Raw genomic sequence first — 21,110 nt, forward strand, 5'->3', positions numbered from 1 at the left:
TCTTGATTAACTAACGTCATCTGCAAAGGCCCCATTTCCCAGTGAGCTCACTGTTTCAGTTTGCTAAAGCTGCTAGAATGCAATATACCAGAAATGGGTTGGCTTTGACAATGGGGATTTATTAGCTTACAATTTACAGTTCTAAGGCCATGAAAATGTCCACCTCAAGGCGCCAACAGGACGATACCTGGACTCTGAAGACAGACTGCCGGCATCTGGGGCTCCTGTCACCGGGGAAGGCACGTGGCTGGCGTCTGCTGGTCCTTCTCTCCTGGGTTTTGTTGCTTTCAGCTTCTGGCTTCAGTGGCTTCCTCTCAGCTTCTCTGGTGCTTTTCTCCATGAGCTTCTCTTAATTTCATCTCTTAGCTTTTGTGTGGGTTTTGTCTTCTTATAAAGGACTCCAGTCAGAGGATTAAGACCCACCTGGAATGGGTCACAGCTCTACTGAAACAACCTGATCTAAAGGAGCCACCTACAATAGTCTACACCCACAGGAGTGCATTAATCCTTTCTGGGGTGCATACAGCCTCCAACTAGGAGGCCGCAACTAGGAGGCCGCAGTCACAGGATCCAGGGGTTAGGACTTGCACGTTCCTTTCTGGGGGACATTTTCAACCCACCACACTAGCACTGAGTGAAAGACTGAACACAGAATGAGACACAAAGCATAACACAGTTCTGTAAGTTTAAAACACCTGCACGCAAGGTCACTCTGGTGGGCACTTTTACACACAATATAGACAAACCTTTTTGGTTCTAATGAATTGGAACAGTTAGCAGTAAATACCTGAACTATCAAACTACAACCCAGAACCCATGAATCTTGAAGACAATTGTATAAAAATGTAGCTTATGAGGGGTGACAACGTGATTGGGAAAGCCATATGGACCACACTTCCCTTTGTCCAGTGTATGGATGGATGAGAAGAAAAATGGGAGCAAAAAAAAAAAAAAAAGGCTCCCAGTGTTCTTTTTTACTTTAATTGTTCTTTTTCACTTTAATTTTTATTCTAATTATTCTTGTGTGTGTGGTAATGAAAATGTTCAAAAATTAATTTTGGTGATGAACGCACAATTCTATAATGGTACTGTGGACAATTGAATGTACGCTTTGTATGACTGCCTGGTATGTGACTATATCTCAGTAAAATTGAATTTAAAAAAAACTAAAAATAAAACACCTGCACACAAACTTTCGTTCAACAAGAGCACAATCCAGTAAATGATGCCCACGAAAGGCACTAGAAAGGGCGTCTCTGGGGGTGGGGGTTGGGCAAGCAGGGGGTTAAATTAGTTGCTGGTTAAAGGTGAGAATGAGTGAATGGATGAAGGGGCACTCGTCATGGACTGCTGGTGTAATGATCCATGAAATAAGTGCGGTTAACCCAACCCTCTGTTCATGAGGGCTGAAAGAGAGAGAAGGAAGAAGTAACCAAGATAGAAAGAAAGAAGCAGACCCAAAACAAGAGAAACCTCACAGGGAGAAGAGGCACGAATGAAGACACCGCAGCCAGGATGGACCTGCAGGAACAAAGAGAAAGTGAGAGGGAAAAAAAGAACGTGGCCAGGAGGTCTTCAGGAGGGAAAGAGAGAATGAGGATTCCAGGGGCCTCCGGAAAATCAGAGGAAGCTGACGGGGGAGGGTCCAGGTCCTGGGCCTGGGTCAGGGTCTCCGCCCAATGCCCACCGCCCCTACTCTGCCCCAGGCACCCTGGCCTCAGGCAGTGATCAGGGCTGACTGATGGAGTCTGGCTGGACACGCTGCCTCCACCTCCCCACACAACATGTCTGCTGACCGGGGAGGGGGCAGCACAGCCAGGCCGGGTTGCTGCTGAGGCCTCTCTGCCCCTGTGGTCGGCACAGGCCGCACTCCCACCCAGCACCGGACTCTGGAGCCCACGGGCCTGCACACCCTCTGCTGCCCACATGCCCACCTCCCTCCCAGCTTCACCAGGGGTACCACACACTGCACTGCCGCTGCTGCCCCTCCTCTCCCTGAGATCCCTCGCCCCACGCTGTCCCTCCATCTCCCCCTCGCTGCGTCTCTGCGATTCTGAATCTACATCGTAGAATCTGTCTGCCTCTGCTTGTCTCTCTCTGCCTCTCTCCACCTCTGAGTTTCCCAGGATCCTCCCTCCTTACTCACTGCTTATACACAGCACAAACATTCTCTATAGGCCCCTATTCCGGTTTGCTAATGCTGCCGTTATGCCAAACACCAGAAATGGATTGGCTTTTATAAAGGGAATTTATTAGGCTACAAATTTACAGTTCTAAGGCCATAAAAGGGTCCAAAGTAAGGCACCGACAAGAGGATACCTTCACTGAAGAATGGCTGATGGCGTCCTGAATGCCTCTGTCAGCTGGGAAGGCACGTGGCTGGGGTCTGCTGGTCCTTTGCTCCTGGGTTGCATGGCTTTCAGTTTCTGATTCCAGTGGCTTTCTCTTTAAGCACCTGTGTGTTCTCATTTAGCTTCTCCAGGACAAACTCTGGGCTTCATCTTTTAGCTTAGCATCTCCAAATGCTTTTCTGCCTTCATCTCCACCATCTCTCAGCTTCTTTCTCTCTGAGTTCTCTTAAGCACATCAGTAAACTAATCAAGACCCTCCTTGAATGGGCAGGTCACATATCCATGAAAATAATCTAATCAAAGTCCCACTCACAATTGGGTGAGTCACATCTCCATGGAAAAAAGCCAATCAAAAGATCCCACCCACAATAGGTCTGTACCCACAAGATTGGGATTAAACATGGCCTTTCCTGAGGTACATAACAGTTTCAAACTGGTACAGCCCTTGTCATAGCTTACTCTCTCTAGCACCCTTTTTCCTTCTGTTCATTCCCACTGCTCTCTCTTGCTCTCTCTCTCTCCCACTTTCCCTCTCTCCCTCTCTCTCTCCCCTCTGTCCCCCGAGGTTCTAGGTCTCACAGCCAGGAGTCAGCAGTGCATCACTGGCTCCTCCATGCTCAGATCTTCCTGAGGGTCTAGAGAAGGGAGGTAGAAAGGGAAGATGCATATTCTTTGGTTAAAGTTTCCCAAACTCACCTGCCTTCCCATCCCCACTCCAGGAGTCATTATGGAACCCACAACTGGGACCCTCATGGTTTGGTTTCTGCAATCTTTTGTCCTCTGTGGTAGCTGAGCATGTGGGTGTGTGAGACAGAGTGTGCGGGTCATGTTTCTGGTGGCAGGACTCTTTTTGACTATGCCTAGGTACAAGTCTTTGTTTTCCAGAAACTTTTCTTAAACTATGGGTTTTAAAAATGTTTGTTCTCTTCATTGCTTTGATTTCCTTTTTATCCTTGCCTTTTGAGGAGTCCAATTGTATGTATGTTAGATCTTCTTTGCTGGCTTAGATTGATAGATAACATTTTTTTTTTATAACATTCTCTTTCATCCTTTATTTGGAATCTTATTTTTGTTCAATTTTAATAAAAGAGAAAAGAGAGGTTTCGAATCAGATGCTCAAAGGTGAGGAAGGTCACAGTTCTTGAGAATGCTGACCCATTTTCCCTGGAATTAGGCAAGTCATGGAGACACATGTAAGATTCTCCCTCAAAAAATGTATAAAGTTGAGAGCGGCTGCCTGAAGCTCCAGTGCCTGGAGAGGGACTGCACTTCCAGTACATATCAGGCAGAGGAGATATGAAAGCATCATAGAGCTCCGGGTAAGAGGGAAATCTGGTTGTGTCACCTACCAGCTGTGCATCTTAGCTCTGCTTCTAGACAAGCAAAACCAATCAGTGGAATACATTACAAAAATAGAATTAAGTAAAAAGAACACATGGTCCTCTGGATTGATGCAGCAAAATCCAACACCCTTTCATGGTGAAAGTATCAGCAAACTAGAGAAAGAAGGGAGTTTCTTGAACATGATAAAGGAAATATAAGAAAAACCCCAGCTAATATCATACTCAGTGGTGAATGACTGAAAGAGTTCCCCCTAAGATCAGAAATAAGCCCATACATCTATGGTCAATTGATTTTCAACAAGGGTTTCAAGACCATTCAATGAGGAAAGAATAGTCTTGTCAACAAATGGTGCTGGACAATTGAATATTCAAAGGCAAAACATTAAAGTTGAGCCTTTACCTCATACCATACACAAAAACTAACTCAAAGTAGACCAATGGCATAACTGTAAAAGCTAAAACAATAAACTGTTAAAAGAAAACCTAAGGCAAATCTTCATGATCTTGGATTTGACAATGGATTCTTAGATATGACACCAAAAGCATGAGCAACAAAAGAAAAAAATAGATTAATTAGACTTCATCAAAACTAAGAACTTTTGTGCATCTAAGAGCATTACCAAGAAAGTAAAATGATAACCTACAAATGGGATAAAGTAGTTGCAAATAAAATATCTGATAAGCTTCTAGTATCCAAAATATATAAAGAACTCTTGCAACTGAACAACAGAACGATAAACAACCAAATTAAATCACAGGTAAAGGATCTGAATAGAGATTTCTCCAAAGAAGTTATACAAATTACAATGAGCACATGAAAAAGATGCTCAACATCATTAGTCATGAGGAAAATTCAAATCCAAACCACAATGTTTCTAGGACTAGGTGGGCCCCTTAGACAGATCATGGCCCTGTGGGCAGAACCATTACCTGCAACCCTTCCCCACTCCTTCTACCCCAAGAACCGCATACACACAGAGAACCCAAGTCACCTCCTGTTCACTAGCATCTTCCCTTCTCCGTCGGCCTCTCTCGGTTTACACAAGAGTTACCTGAGTGACCAAGTCCTGGATGGTCCATGAGACACACGCACCCTTAGCATCTTCCACCAACTCTCACAGGCACCATCACACATCACAGCCCTTAGGAAATCACAGCTGTAGAGTCACAGGAACAATACACACACACACACACACACACACACACACACACACACTCAGAGAGCTGTGATGGTGTGGATGGGATCCCCAGACCCAGGGTGCCTGCTCTGATCATCATCTCAGCATCTAGTGAGAGCAGGGGACTCAGGTGAGCTTGAAGGATTTCAGCCAATTTCTAGGGGGTCTTGGGAAGTTAACCCAGTTCCTCCCACCCTTCCCTTCCTTCTCCCTACATCCTGTTTCTGGGGGAAATTACTCTGTAGGAGAAAGTGGGTAAGGAGCTGCTCCACCCACTCCCATCCTGGGCTCTGAGATCATGGGCTAAGGGTCTGAGAAATGAAAGAGAGAGAGAGAGAGAGAATGAACCAGAGGTGGAGAAGATAGGGAGACGGAGATTCAGGTTTACTGCAGTAAAAGAAAGACTCAGAGACTAAGAAAGAGAGAGGAAGATAAAACACGTGTTGGACACATTTAGATGAAAGTGGATAGGAGATGAGACCAGAGCTTCACTGAGAGAAAGGGAATGAGAGAGGCAGAAATAAAAGCTCAGAGAACCAGAAAAGCAAACCCTGAGTTACAGAGAGAAGGAGAGACAATGAGAGGGAGAGGATCACAAAGAGCCTGAGTCAGGGTGTCTCTGGGCACCAACTCAAGGGAGAGTGAGGGCAATGGGGTACGAAGGGGGCAGGTGCACATGGAGGGAGGCAGATAGAGCCAGGCAGGGACCCAGGCAGAGAGATGGACAGGGGACAGACGGGTGCACAGACCCTTCCAGGGACCCCAGGGTGGGCACCACTGGGAACACTCTCCTGGGCATCTCTGGGCTCCTGGGGCTGCGCTGGGCTAAGCCCCTACCTGCTGCCTTGTCCAGCAACCCCCACCAGGGCCGTCCTGCCTCCGGGACAGCGGACACATTCCCCGGCCAGCAATATTTCATCTAGACCCCTCAGGCTGCCCTGATCCGCACACCAGGAGCAGGGATCTGGGCATGGACCCAGGCAGACCCCTCCTCACCTTCTCATGGCCCGTGCCTGGGTCCTATTGCTCTGCCTCTGTGCCGACTTCACGGCTTTGTCTCTTTGTTGATGTTCTTTCTCGGAGCTCAGCTCCGTGGGATTAGATTCACAGCAATCCTCACTTGAGGACATGGTCTCTCCCTGTGCACTCACCCCTTGCTGTTTGCTTGTCTATTACGAAGTGATAGGTACTTGCTAACCTGCCTCAAAGCAAAACCCAGGATCTTGATAATCGATAACCCACATTTTTCCATAAATAAAGTTTTATTGGTATACAGCCACAGTCATTGATGAACACATTGTCTATGACTGCCTTTTTTTTAAGAAAAAACATTTTTTATTGTGAAATATAACATATACACAGAAAAGTGATAACTTTCAAAGTACTGTTTAACAAGTGGTTTTAGAGCAAATTTCAAAGTAGAGTATGGGTTACAGTTCCACAATTTCAGTTATTTCCTTCTAGCTGTTCTAATATCCTAGAGACTAAAAAAAATCTATAGAATGATTCAGTAGTCATATCCTTTGTTAAATCCTGTCTTGTCTGTTGCTACCCTCCCTCATTTGATCACTGTCTCAATCTTCAGGGATATCTGGGCAGAGACCACCCTAACTTGTTCATATTGAAAAGGGGTGTTGACATTATGGGGAAGGGGCTGCAGCTGGTTGATATTCTTGGAGAGACTATGCCTCTGGGAATAACCCACATTTAAACCCATTGACCTGCTAGCACCCATTCCCCTTCCCCCACCTAGGAATGATGTTGGAATTCTGCCCTCAGAATCCCCATGCCTTTTTTCTGATTCTTTTGGCATCTATGTATCTTTCTACAAAGCATAGTTTAATGATAATCATTTTCAACTTTATTAAAAGTGTACCAGGAGCTGTGGCGGCGACCGGCGAAAAATGGCGGTAGAGGGGAGAGGAATCCGTGCTTGAAGTGGTGGAGCTCCTAGGGCTATTTTCGAGAGTGGTTTCTTCATCTGTGAAATGGAGATGATAATTTCCTGCCTTTTAGGATTACTGCAAAGATTAAATAAATACAAATAATTGGCTTAGAACAGTGTCTGCCACATACCAACGTGGAAAAGTACAAACAATGGCTGACAATAGTGTATTAACATCCACCACTGGGAGGACTAGCTTGGCAGACTCTTCCATTTTTGATTCTAAAGTTACTGAAACTTCCAAGGAAAACTTATTTACTGGATCTACTTCATGTGTTGAAGAAGAAATGCCTCAGATTGAAACGAGGATGATCTTGGTTCAGGAAGCTGGAAAACATGAAGAACTTATAAAAGCCATGAAGGAAATTAAAGTACCCTTTGTAAAGATGAAATCAATAGAAGAATTTGAAGGTTTGGATTCTCCAGAATTTGAAAATGTATTCATAGTCATGGACTTCCAGGATTCTGTCTTTAATGACTTATACAAGGCTGACTGTAGAGTTATTGGACCACCGGTGGTATTTAATTGTGCTCAAAAAGGAGAGCCTTTGCCATTTTCATGTCGTCCGCTCTATTGTACAAGTATGATGAATCTAGTACTATGCTTTACAGGATTCAGGAAGAAAGAAGAACTAGTCAGATTGGTGACATTGGTCCATCACATGGGTGGAGTTATTCGAAAAGACTTTAATTCAAAAGTTACACATTTGGTGGCAAATTGTACTCAAGGAGAAAAATGTAGGGTTGCTGTGAGCCTGGGCACTCCTATTATGAAGCCAGAATGGATTTATAAAGCTTGGGAAAGGAGGAATGAACAGGATTTCTGTGCAGCAGTTGATGACTTTCAAAATGAATTTAAAGTTCCTCCATTTCAAGACTGTGTTTTAAGTTTCCTGGGATTTTCAGATGAAGAGAAAACTAATATGGAAGAAATGACTGAAATGCAAGGAGGTAACTGTTTACCAGTTGGAGATGAAAGATGTACTCACCTTATTGTTGAAGAGAATATAGTAAAAGAACTTCCGTTTGAACCTTTGGAGAAACTTTATGTTGTTAAGCAAGAGTGGTTCTGGGGAAGCATTCAAATGGATGCCCGAGCTGGAGAAACTATGTACTTATATGAAAAGGCTAATACTCCTGAGCTCAAGAAATCAGTGTCACTGCTTTCTCTACATACTCCAAATAGCAATCGAAAGAGGCGTCGTTTAAAAGAGACACTTGCTCAGCTGTCAAGAGAGACAGACATGTCACCATTCCCTCCCCGTAAGCGCCCATCAGCGGAACATTCCCTTTCTATTGGGTCACTCTTAGATATCTCCAATACACCAGAGTCTAGCATTAATTATGGAGAAACACCAAAGTCTTGTACAAAATCTTCTAAAAATTCTACTCCAGTTCCTCAAAAGCAGTCAGCTAGGTGGCAAGTTGCAAAAGAACTCTATCAGACTGAAAGTAATTATGTAAATATATTAGCGACAATTATTCAGTTATTTCAGGTTCCCTTAGAAGAAGAAGGACAACGTGGTGGGCCTATCCTTGCACCTGAGGAGATAAAGACCATTTTTGGTAGCATTCCGGATATCTTTGATGTGCACACTAAGATAAAGGATGATCTTGAAGACCTTATTATTAATTGGGATGAGAGCAAAAGCATTGGTGACATCTTTCTTAAATATTCAAAGGATTTGGTTAGAATCTACCCTCCCTTTGTAAACTTCTTTGAAATGAGCAAGGAAACAATTATTAAATGTGAAAAACAGAAACCAAGATTTCATGCTTTTCTGAAGATAAACCAAGCGAAACCAGAATGTGGACGCCAAAGCCTAGTTGAACTTCTCATCCGACCAGTACAGAGGTTACCCAGTGTAGCACTACCTTTAAACGATCTTAAGAAGCATACAGTTGATGAAAATCCTGACAAAAGCACTCTAGAAAAAGCTATTGGATCACTAAAGGAAGTAATGATGCATATTAATGAGGATAAGAGAAAAACAGAAGCTCAAAAGCAAATTTTTGATGTTGTTTACGAAGTAGATGGATGTCAGGCTAATCTTTTGTCTTCTCACCGAAGCTTAGTACAACGAGTTGAGACAATTTCTCTCGGTGAGCACCCCTGTGACAGAGGAGAACAAGTAACTCTCTTCCTCTTTAATGACTGTCTGGAGATAGCAAGGAAACGACACAAGGTTATTGGCACTTTTAGGAGTCCTCACGGCCAGACCCGACCTCCAGCTTCTCTTAAGCATATTCATCTAATGCCTCTTTCTCAAATTAAGAAGGTGCTGAACATAAGAGAGACAGAAGATTGCCATAATGCTTTTGCCTTGCTTGTGAGACCACCAACAGAGCAGGCAAATGTGCTGCTCAGTTTCCAGATGACATCAGAGGAACTCCCAAAAGAAAACTGGCTAAAGATGCTTTGTCGACACGTAGCGAACACCATTTGTAAAGCAGATGCTGAGAATCTTATTTACATGGCTGATCCAGAATCCTTTGAAGTAAATACAAAAGATATGGACAGTACATTGAGTAAAGCATCTAGAGCAATAAAAAAGACTTCCAAAAAGGTTACAAGAGCATTCTCTTTTTCCAAAACTCCAAAAAGAGCTCTACGAAGGGCTCTTATGACATCCCTTAGCTCAGTGGAGGGAAGAAGTCCTCCCAGCAGTGACAAACATGTAATGAGTCGCCTGTCTAGCACATCATCATTAGCAGGTATACCATCTCCCTCCCTTGTCAGCCTCCCATCTTTCTTTGAAAGAAGAAGTCATACTTTAAGTAGATCTACAACTCATTTGATATGAAGCTTAAAAAAATGAAATTAGAGAAACTCACAAACACCTCATATGTGAACAAGAAACTAACTTATATGGTACTTTTCCTTAGCACTTGGTGGAAACTGAAAAGAAGATAGGTAACACTAAACTATGCCATTTGATTTTCGTTTTGAAAGAATAAGTTTACTCATGTAAAAATATCAAGTTTCATGTAATTTATTTCTTGGCTCAAATTCCTAATACAAAGACCAAGAATTTAAGTTATTCATAACCTCAGTAGCTTTGTGCCCCTGATACAGTAAATACTTTTTTTGGTAGTTGCCACATACTTCTGTGAATCTATTTGTATAGTATCTGTGAATGAATTTATGGAAACACATCTTTGTGTATCTCAATTTGTACAGAAATTAAGTGATCTCACAATACTTAATGGATAAAAGCCTACATAAATTCCTGATTAAATAGCGGGGCCTTGTATCACATGTGATATTTGAAGTAGTTATTTAACTTCTGTGTTCACATAGTATTTTTCTTCTCGAATTATTCCAAGATCTAGCATATGCATTTAAAAAGCTTTGCCCCTGTTAACAAGAATAACATTTAAAGGACATTATTTAAAAATACTTTTACAAATTGAGATAAGGACAGAAAAATTTAAAAATATTGTATATTTTGCACAAACCTAGTATTGGTATATACTTATAGTTGTTTCAGAGACAAAATGTTTGTGGTAATTATTAGCCACCAGCAAAAGTATTTTGAAGGATAAGACGATGAGAAAATTGTGATAAAGATTGTTTATATTCTCTATGAAATAATTCTAAAGTTGCCGTCAGTTTTTCTAATCTGTGAAATGCATAGAAATGTGTGTGGTCAACTTCTTATTGTCACAATTAAATGTAATATTGAAATACGTTTATTTGCTGTTGTGAAGTATTTTTCAAGCTCCGATGTTATCTTTCACAATAGTCTTTTTTTTATAGTCAGTAATACAAAATAACTTTTTCTGAAAAATGCATTTTTCCTACCTGTTTAGGGAGTAGTGCAAACATTTAATTGCCATTTAACAATTTTCAATAATCTGTTTTAATAGTTAAACTGACTATGTAGATTTTTTTATGCTATGTATGTACCACTTTTGAGGATAGTAAATGAGTCTTTATTGCTGTATTTTAAAAGCAGTTGTATTAGTAAGAACTTTGTAAATAAATACAAAAAAAAAAAAAAAAAGTGTACCAGGCTGAAGGTGAAATTTGAGGACTCCACATCCTCACTTAGTCTATCACAAAGATTCATCCACACGGCTGAGTGTCATCTTACATTTACCTTTTTTGACTGCTGCATGAAGTTCCATGGTTTATTCATTCCAGTCTCCTGAGGATGAGGATTTGAGAGGTTTTGGGGTGTGAGTTATTGTGAATGGAGCCGCCACGTGTACACCCTGGAGGGGTCCCCTGCAGCTGGTAGGAGAGAGTTTCTCTAGGGTCTAAATGGAGAGGTGGGCTAGCCGAGCATTTGCACTTTAGAAGCTGTCATCAAACTTCTTTCCAAAGTGGTGGCACCAATTTACCACCCTACCACTGGTGTGTGAGAGACCTGTGAATCACATCCTCCTCTTAGGATCACCAGACTCTTAAAGAATGGTCGTAAAATTATATCATACTACGGTCTTTATTTGCATGTCTCCAATTATGACGGTGAACACCTCATTGTATGTTTATTGAACTTGTGTGAAATTCCTATCTGTGCTGCTTGCTATTTTTCTATTGGGCCATTTGTGCTCCTTTTATTGATTGGTAGGAGTTCTTTATATCTTAGGATGCTAAGGTGTCTGCATCCAGTGTGCACTTATTTGAAGGTATCTTTTAATGAAGAGTGTTCTTAATACAATCAAATGTATCGAACCTTTTATATTGAATACTTTTTGCATCTTGTGTAACAAATGGTTCCTTACTGTAAGACAAATGATATTCACTGACTATTAACAGTAAATTATCAAGTGAAAAGTAAGTCCCAAAGTATTATAACCATACAACACAATATTTTTAATTTTTTCAAAAAAATAAGATTTTAGGAATGTACACACACACACACACACAAACATAGACATGAATGATAAAACATGAAAATCAGTATAATTGCTACCTCTGGAGAGGTGGAGCAAGAGAATGGGATGAGAAAGGCTGAACCATATAATTAGATGAGGTTATTGTTAAGGAGTTAGCTTTTGTTTTGGTAGTAGTTTCATAGGTGCATATTCCAGTATTATAAATGAATGAATGAGGTGAACCACTTATGACATATCATGAATCAAGAGCCATGATTTCTCCATTAACATTAACAAGAAAAAGAAAGCAACCCCTAAAGAAAAATGGGCAAAAGATATAGAACAGGCAGTTCACTGAAAAACAAAACTCAAAAAGCTAACATGAGTATGAGGAGATGCTTGAAATCATTTGTTGTCAAAATAAGGCAAATTAAAACCACAATGGGAGATGATTTACACCACCCAATTGACAAAAGTTACAAAACCGGGTATTGCCAAGTGGGGCGGATTTGTGGGGATGTAGGAAAGGCAAACGCACTAACCTTGCATGTGATCAAACGATGGGGAACGATGGGAATAAAGACTGGCACGGGCATTCTGGAGACATGCTTGAATGAAACTTATGAATGCCTTATGCCCCAGCAAATTTGCTCCTGGGTAAATATTCCAGGGCTATTCTTCCACAAGTTACTAAAAAGAAGGAAAGAAATAGCTTTATTTGAACCATGTTTTAAACCCACAAGTTCCCGGGGGAACATGCCTGCAGATGTTCATGGCCAGGCTATGTGTGGCATGAGGGAGCTGAAAGCAAGGCGGGAAACCACCATGGGAGGAGCGGATACTGAAAGGGGTGGACACCCACCACAGAGCAGCTGCAGACGACCAACTAGACACACACATACAGACACGGAGGCTTCCTACAAACACGCTGCTGAGAAAAAAGATTAAAGAATAAGATGTAGCACACTCTGTATGTGAAATTTATAATGCAATCTTGAAAGAAGGCACTAAAGGGTTTTTGAATGCATTAATTCATTAGAAGGGCTGTCCATGGGAATGGGAGGGAAATGGGACAGAAGGATAGGGATGAAAGGGAGCAAGTGAATGAATGAATGAATGAATGAATGAATAAAGAGAAGACTTTGCATGGGTCACAGAAGGTAATTTGGTGTGAGCTGAGAATCAGGATTGTTGGGGATTGATTCGTGTCCCCCAGAAAAGATAAGATCAAGTCCTAACCCCAGTGCTGTGGGTGTGAGCTCACTTGTGAATAGGGTCTTTGGAAATCCTCTGTTAGGATGAGGCCAAATCTCCATGTGACTGGAGACCTTACAAGCAAAGGAAATTCAGATGCAGTCGGTCAGAAGAAGCCAGAGAGTGAGGCAGCTCGCCCCGTGCCGGGGGCAGAGAAGCCAGCCCAGGGGCCCCCAGGGTTGCCGCCAGCCAGCACCGAAAGGCCACAGGCTCCAGAAGACAGACCTTGATATCAGACTTCCCGCCTCCAAAATCGCAAGACAGCAAATTTCTGTTGTTTAAGCCAAACCATTGTATGGTATTGGTCACAGCAGCCGTGGAAAACTAGGACAATGATTAACCCAACTAGCTGCATCTGAAGTCCAAAAAGCAAAAGGTAATAGAGAACAACAGAGACAGACAGGGAATGAAAGAGATGAAAGGGGGTGGGGGAGATGGGGAGGAAGAGAACCCCGCAGTCATGAAACACAGAACCAAAAACCAGAAGCAAGAACAAAGAGAGAGAGAACTGAAGAGAGAGAGGACTAAAGTCAGGGGGAGCAACCCAGGGACTGTAAGGGTAAATGCAAATCAAAAAACAAAATAAAATAAACAAATTTCCCTGGTGCAAAAAGGAAAAGAGACACCCCCTCCCTTTTCTTAGATTTCCTTTAGAAAACTTGCAATTGTGAATTCATTCTCTGCCCCTTTGAGAAGTATGTAAATCTTTTTAAAGGCTAAAAAGCCTCTTGCCAGTTTTTACAACCCAGGAATGTTTTCTTAAGGACCTGGGAGCCATCTCCTTGAAATGTAATCATCAAAGATCACACCCCTATCTTGATGGAAGGGTAGGAACGTGACTTTAAGTTACAACCACACTTCCTATCACAGAGATGTAAGAAATTTATTTTTCCTCTGGATAAAGGCAATTAGCAAACACTGTTTGCCACCCCAATGACCAGGTGTGTGAGAAATGGTGCTGTCAATTCTTCCTGTAGGACTAGTTATGGTTCATCTTGAGAACAGGTGTGTCATGGGTTGTACCTGCCTGGCTGTATGAAAGGGTAAATTACACCTCTGTTTTTGCAATGTCTCTAGCAGATTGCCTGTGATATGTATTGCATCCACATTTAATGCTTCTTCAGTAATAAATCTGTTTTCCTTCTCTTCCAGTGTTGTGGAGGGGCTCTCTGGGTTGACAAGAGAGTTTGTTTTTTATTAAATTTCCATGACGAGACCAAGGGACCGAGAGAAGAGGAGATAGAGAAATCAGAGAGGCAGAGGGGGCTGACAGTGGAGGGGAGTGCACTGAGAGTCTGTGCAGGGGTGTCCCCCCAGGTCCCCACCCTAGCCCTGCCCCGGGTACCCTGGTCGGGGCCTGAGCACATTTGCCCGAAAGTCTGCAGCATTTTTGCCGGACGTATCCCTGACCTCGGAGTTAAGACGGCCCAGGTGGCGATGCATAAATCCCCACGGGGTCCCCAGAGGGTGGAGCAGGCAGAGGCCCAGCCCAGGGCAGACGGAGTCCAGAAGTGGCCAGGGGAGCTGGCCCTGGGTCCCCCACCCCCACCAGCCTGGGAGACGGCTGGTCACTACCCATCCCTCCCTCCCGCTCCCATCACTCGGGATCCCAGCCTGCTCTGGAGGGCTCTGTTCCAGGTCTCTGTTTTCTGATCTTACTCTGTGTCTCTGGTCTTTGCTCTCCGTATGTTCATCACCCTGAATGGCCTTTACATCTTCTGATGTCTTGGCTTCTCTAGGCTGTGGGATCCCTGGACATCTCCACCTTTGTCTAACTTGGTCTCTCCCACCCTCGCCTCTTTCTGTCTGTTTCTTTCTGCCTCTCTTTGTCCCCCACATGCCTCCTCTGCACGCTTACCCCTCCCTTCCAATGGCTCTGGAACTGTCTGTCCCTCATCTCCCCTTCCTGGCTCCGTCTGTCCCTCTTAGCCTCTGAGCACCCCGGGCGTGATCTCAGATCCCAGGGTGGGGTCCTGGGGGGTTAGAGAAGAAGGAAATGTCCCCAAACCCACTCGGATGGCCCTTCTCACCAGTTGCCCCCTGGAGGCCCCTGGGCCTGGCTCCCCGGGTCCCTCGTTCTCTGTGTCACATTTCCCTGAGTGTGCACACATGTGAGTGTGCAAGACTGGAGTGTGTGGCTGCATGGCTGTGCGTGCCATCCGTGCCTGTGGGATTCTGTGTCTGAACACCTGTGTGGGCATCTGTGCTTGCCCCTGGGTATGTTGCCAAATCTGAAAGCTCCAGGGACACCTGACAGAGCTGAGCGCGGCCGCCGCTGTCCCTTTGCGGGTGTGACTGTGGCGTCGGTGAGGGTGTAAGGATGCCCAGCTGTGTGCACGTCTAGTGGCGTCTGTGTGCGCGCGTTGCGGTGTCTGACATCCTGGTGGCCGGCCCACCCCTGTGGGACTGCCCAGCAGCTCCGGAAAGGGCCCGGCTGGAGGAGGAACGGGTGTGTGTGTGTAGGAGGGGCCGTGGGCGCCTCCGTGCTCCGGGAGAACAGGAGGTGGGAGGACGGGGCGGAGGGGCAAACGGGCAGAAGTGCAGGGAGCGGGTCCCCAAGAGGTCGCGGCCACAAAAGCTGATTTCTCAACCCAAAGCTCATTCCTGGACTCAACCCTTGATCCAAGCAACTGCGCGGGCGCACACGCCTTCCTCTCGCCCCTGAGTCCCCCGGCCAGACTCTGCCCTCCAGGAGCTCTGGAAACCCAACAACGTCCTCAGCTGTAAACCAGGAAGAGCGCAGCCCGCACCCAACCCTGCCCGGCAGCCGGCTTCCAAGGGGACTTTTTACGTTGAGGGGGTCGCCCTGGTGCACCCACAGTGGGTGCTCACGACTGCTCGCTGCTGCAAGCTGTGGGTGCTGGCCCTGCAGAGAGGGGTCTGGGTGCTGCGGGCGGGGCCGCGGCTTCAGCGCAGAGGGTGGGGCGGGGCGGGGCGTGGTCTCGGAGTGTTGGGGCGTGGCCTCCGCTCGGTGGGCGGGCCTTGGCGGGGCGGGGCTCTAGCTCCCTGAGCGGGTCTCAGTGGGGCGTGGCCTCGGCTGGCTGGGTGGGCTACCGGGTGGCCCCAGTTCAGTGGGTGGGCTTTGGGAGACATCCAGATGGAGAACCGGAGATGGAGAGAGAAAGAAGTTCATATACTGGGAGGCAGAAAAACAGAGATAACTACTAAGCAAAATACAGAGACGAACAGATAAAGTGACACTTTGGGACACACAGAGAATCAGAAATTCAGGCCCCAAGGAAGCCAGGCATGAAGGGAAGGGCAGGTTGTGCTGGACTGAGGTGTCTCCGGTTCAGGAAGTAAGACTCCTGAGGCATGGGCAGTGGGGCTTCAGCGGTCGGGGGAAGCTGGTGTTTGGGGGAAAGACCTGTCCCTCCCTCACTTTATTTTCCTTCCTCTATTCCTCTCCCTCCCATGTTTTTCTCTGCATGTCTTTTACACTCTCTCTCATTCTTGGTCTTTCTCTGTCCTGGGGGGTGGGGGTAGGAGGCTCCAGGGGCCCCATGATCTGCAGAAGGCCCCTGCAGGACCTCATGGTCTTGGTAAAGATCCCCTATGGGGACCCCAACACATGTACCTTCTGTGCCAGAGTCTGTCTTTTCACTGATTATATTCAAAAGACCATGTGGGAAAGGAAGAAGAAGGCTCACTGTTTGCAGATGACATGCTCCTTTATGTAGAGAATCCTGAAAATCTACAGCAAAGCTACTAGAGCTAATAAATGAGTTCAGCAAAGTGGCAGGATACAAGATCAACATGCAAAAATAGTAGTGTTTCTATACACTAACAATGGGCAATCTAAGGAGGAAATCAAGAAAAAAAATACATTTACAATAGCAATCAAAAGAATCAAATACTTAGGAATAAATTTAACCAAGAACATGAAAGACCTATACAAAGAAAACTACAAAACATTGCTAGAAGAAATCTAGGAAGACTTAAATAAATGGAAGAACATACCATGTTCATGGATTGGAAGACTAAATATAGTTAAGATGTCAATTATACCCAAAATGATTTTTAGACTCAATGCAGTACCAATCAAAATCCTGACAAGTTACTTTGCAGAAATAGAAAAACCAATAATCAAATTTATTTGGAAGGGCAGGGTGCCCTGAACAGTCAAAAATATATTGACAAAGAAAAATGAAGTTGGAGGTCTCACACTACCTGACTTTAAAGCATATTACAAAGCTACAGTGGTCAAAGCAGCATGGTACTGGCATAAAGATAGATATACCGATCAATGGAATCAAATTGAGAGTTCAGAAATAGAACTCTACAGATGATTGATTTTTGACAGGGAAACCAAGTCCATTTAACTGGGACAGAACAGTCTCTTCAACAAATGGTGCTTGGAGAACTGGATAGCCATATCCAAAGGAATGAAAGAGGAACCCTATCTCATACCATATTCAAAATTAACTCAAAATGGATCAAAGACCTAAACATTAGAGCTAAGACTATAAAACTCTTACAAGAAAGTATAGGGAAATATCTTAAAGATCTTGTGGTAGGAGTTGGTTTCCTAGACCTTACACTCAAAGCACAAGCAATGAAAGAAGAAATAGATAAAGGGATCTCCTCAAATTGAATACCCTTGTGCATCAAAGGACTTTGTCAGGAAAGTGAAAAGGCAGCCTACACAATGGGAGACAATATTTGGAAATCATATATCCAATAAGAGTTTAATATCCAGAATATATAAAGAGATCCTACAACTCAACAACAAAAAGTCAAACAACCCCATTTAAAGATGGGCAAAAGACATGGATAGACACTTTGCCAAAGAAGACATACAAATGGCTCAAAAGCATATGAAAAGATGCTCAACTTCACCATCTGTGCCAGTTTGGATATATTATGTCCCCCAAGAAAAAGCCATGATCTTTTGATCCAATCTCGTGGGATATTGGGATTAGATTGTTTCCATGGAGATGTGACCCACCCAACTGTGAGTGACACCTTTGGTTAGGGTGTGACACTTCTGAATGTTTCCATGGAGGTGTGGCCCCGCCCATTCAGCGTGGGTCTTAATTAAATCACTAGAGTACTTTAAAAAGAGGCACAGCTGAGAGACACATTTTGAAGATGGCCGTTGAAAGCTGACATTTTGGAGAATGCCATTTTGAAATGCAACCTGGGAGCAAGCAGATGGCAGCCACTTGCCTTCCGAGCTAACAGAGGTTTTCTGAATGCCAAATGCCTTTCTCCAGTGAAGGTACCCTATTGTTGATGCCTTACCTTGGATACTTTATGGCCTTAAGACTAATTCTGTAACCAAATAAACCCCCTTTATAAAAGCCAATCCATTTCTGGTACTTTGCTTAACAGAAGCATTAGCAAACTGGAACACCATCTATTAGAGAAATGCAAATCAAAACCACAATGAGATACCATCTCACATCTAATATAATGATCATTCCATGTATATATTAAAAAAAAAAAACTACAAGTGCTGGAGAGGATGAAGAGAAATAGGTATACTTATTCACTGTTAGTGGGAATGTAGAATTCTGCAGCCACTCTGGGAGGCAGTTTGGCAGTTCCTCAGGAAGCTCAGATGGTTTTAAAAAAAAAAAATTTCTTTTTTAAGTCCGTATGGACCAAGTTACTGCAGGCCCCAGGACCAAGGAGTCTCTCCCCTGTACTCCTCCTGACATGCCCACGTCATTCCCTCTTGAGCCCCAGAAAACCTCTTAACAGCACACAGCACCCCTTGGTGGCCGCCGCTGTGCAAGACAGCAGGGACAGAAAATGCAGTTTTCAGCTCTCTTCCTCCCTCCTTCTACCAACTCAGCCTCAGAAATCAAGTCTGGGAAAGTGCGTGTGCTGTGTCCTGCCTGCTGATTGTATGCTCCTGGCCGTTAGCCTCTGAAACGCCTCCTCCCCTGGGCCTGTTTCCTCACTGTAAATCAGAGACCGAGATGAGCGAGTTCACCGTGTGGCAGCGGGTAATAAAACTGAACACGTGCCTCCCCAGCGCCCCTCAGTTCCACTCCAAGGTACATGCCTGTGGAGGTTGAACTGTGCACCCCAGTTGGGACCTGTTCTTGGTCTTGGTCCACGTTTGGTGGCTGTGGACCTGTTGTGAATAGACATCTCCAAGATGGTACTCCAGTTAGGGCATGGCCCACATAGACTTGGGTTGCCTTTAATCCAGATGACTGGAGTCCTTTACATGCAGAGTGAAAGTCAGATGGAGAGGAAGCCGTGGGGAACAGCCAGACATCAACAGAACCAGAAGAGAAAGGAGAGGACATTGCCACGTGATGGAAAAGCCAAGGAACCTAGGATCGCCGGTAGCCAGGAAGAAAGCATCATCTTGAGGACACCTCACTTTTGGACTTCTAGGTTCAGAACTGTGAGCCGATGACATCCTGTTGTTAAGCCAACCCGTAGTGTGGTATTGCTTTAGCAGCCAGGAAACTAAAACTATATGCAACAGAAATGTGTGTGTGTTCACCAATGGCCTGTTAAAGAATGTTCATAGCAGCATATTTGTGAGAGTGAAAAAGTGGAATTGTCTAAATGTTTATCTACAAGAAACAAAATTTTTAAATAATGGTATATACATACACATATATACATACATATATAAAATGGTATATACATACACAACAATGGGAATGAAACATTCAACTACACACAAGCTGGATGAGTTTCATAAACATAATGTTTAAAGAAACCACTAGACATAAATGAGCACATGCTCTATGATAACATTTACATATGTCTCAAAAGCAAAAGGCAAAATTAATTTATAGTGTTAGAAGTCAGAGTAATGGTCATCCTTGGGGGGGGTGGCTACTGAAAGTGAGACATGAGGGGACGTGTGGGGTTCTGGTAACAGTGCTGGTCACACAATGTGTTCACTCTGTGAAATGTTATCAATTTACACTTCTGCTTTGCACCCTTTACTACATGTGAATTATTCTGCAAAACTTCACACTAAAAATCTAAAAAATAAATAAAAGCTGATCATGGTTGAGAAGCAACAAAAGTGTGTCATAAACAGGGATCAGATTTATCCAAGTCTGTGTATCTCAGTTCCAAAAATAAAATAAATGAAATACAATAAAAAGGAAAATGATACCAGGCAGATGTGAAATAGAAGGAATCTGGATTATCTATCCTATTCTAATTAGTTAATTAAAAAAAAGATTTAAAGATGAAAACCAATCTAATGGTCAAAGAATGACATTACATATTATTCCTTGTTTATCCCAAGCACCTAGAACTCTTCCTGGAAAAAGAAAACATTATATATAAAATATATATATATATAATAATAATGAAGGTATGTGCACCTAATAACATGGGCTTAAAAATAAAAGTAACTATTTTTACAAAAATAAATCATACGCTCATCTACAAAGAAAGCCTCAATAAATTACCAAGAACCAATATCATATAAACGGTGTTCTTTCATGAAAATGCCATAAAATTGAACATCAGTAATAAAATAAGAGCTTTTCAAAACTCTCTTATGTCTCAATAATTAAAACAAATTACTAAATGTTATGGTTAATGGGGGAGAGTGTGGAAATTCTTCGCTATGAAGGTTTCAGCTCTCTATTGCTATGTAACAAAACACCCCAAAATTTAATGGCTTAAGACAGTAACCATTTTGCTAGCTCATGATCTGGTGGGTTGGCTGGGGCAGATGCTTCCCATGGCGTTGATTGGGTTTGCTCAGGCCTGAGGATGCTTCGCTCCAAACCCAGTCTTTCTCTCCACTGACTCTCACAAACACCAACCACACGCTGTATCCTCCATCTCACCTCAGCTGCAGCCTCCTACAGCCACCTGCTTTGGACATCCTCCCCAATAGCCCCTGGCCCCTCTCACTCACTGCAGCCTAGTGGATTTCTCCCTTCCCCCAACCCTGCTCCTTCTCCCAGGCTCCCCATCTCAGGGCAGCCCCACCATCCACCTAGTCATGTGACCAGGCTCCCTGGTGCCATCCTCATCTCCGTCATCCCCAACAGCCCATCCATCCCCAGCCCCACCCCTCCTGCACCTGCCTCTCTGTCCTGTCCTCCGTCCCTGGTCCCCACGGCTCTGCTCCTGGTCCAGGGGGTTGGGGCGGACACCACTGGAGACTCAAGTTGGAGGGAATGGCCTGAGCCTGGAGAAGGGGCAGCAAAGAGAAGTCAGGGCAGGAGATGCTGGTGCAGTGCAAAGGCCCAGAGGACCTGGCTCCAAATCCCAG

At 44.1% G+C, this 21,110-nt stretch overlaps 1 protein-coding gene across 1 annotated transcript; it reads left to right on the forward strand.

The window, feature by feature from the left end:
• The first annotated feature begins 6,966 nt into the window (after positions 1 to 6,966).
• LOC119521253 (protein ECT2-like) lies at positions 6,967 to 10,744 on the forward strand. Its single transcript, XM_037819332.1, has 2 exons — positions 6,967 to 8,080; positions 8,168 to 10,744. Exons 1-2 carry the CDS (start codon positions 6,970 to 6,972, stop codon positions 9,619 to 9,621), a joined length of 2,565 nt encoding a protein of 854 aa, XP_037675260.1. The 5' UTR covers positions 6,967 to 6,969; the 3' UTR covers positions 9,622 to 10,744.
• Positions 10,745 to 21,110: the final 10,366 nt, after the last annotated feature.

This window comes from Choloepus didactylus, chromosome 27 (genome assembly GCF_015220235.1).
Source record: "Choloepus didactylus isolate mChoDid1 chromosome 27, mChoDid1.pri, whole genome shotgun sequence".
In the NCBI taxonomy this organism is placed as follows: domain Eukaryota; kingdom Metazoa; phylum Chordata; class Mammalia; order Pilosa; family Megalonychidae; genus Choloepus; species Choloepus didactylus.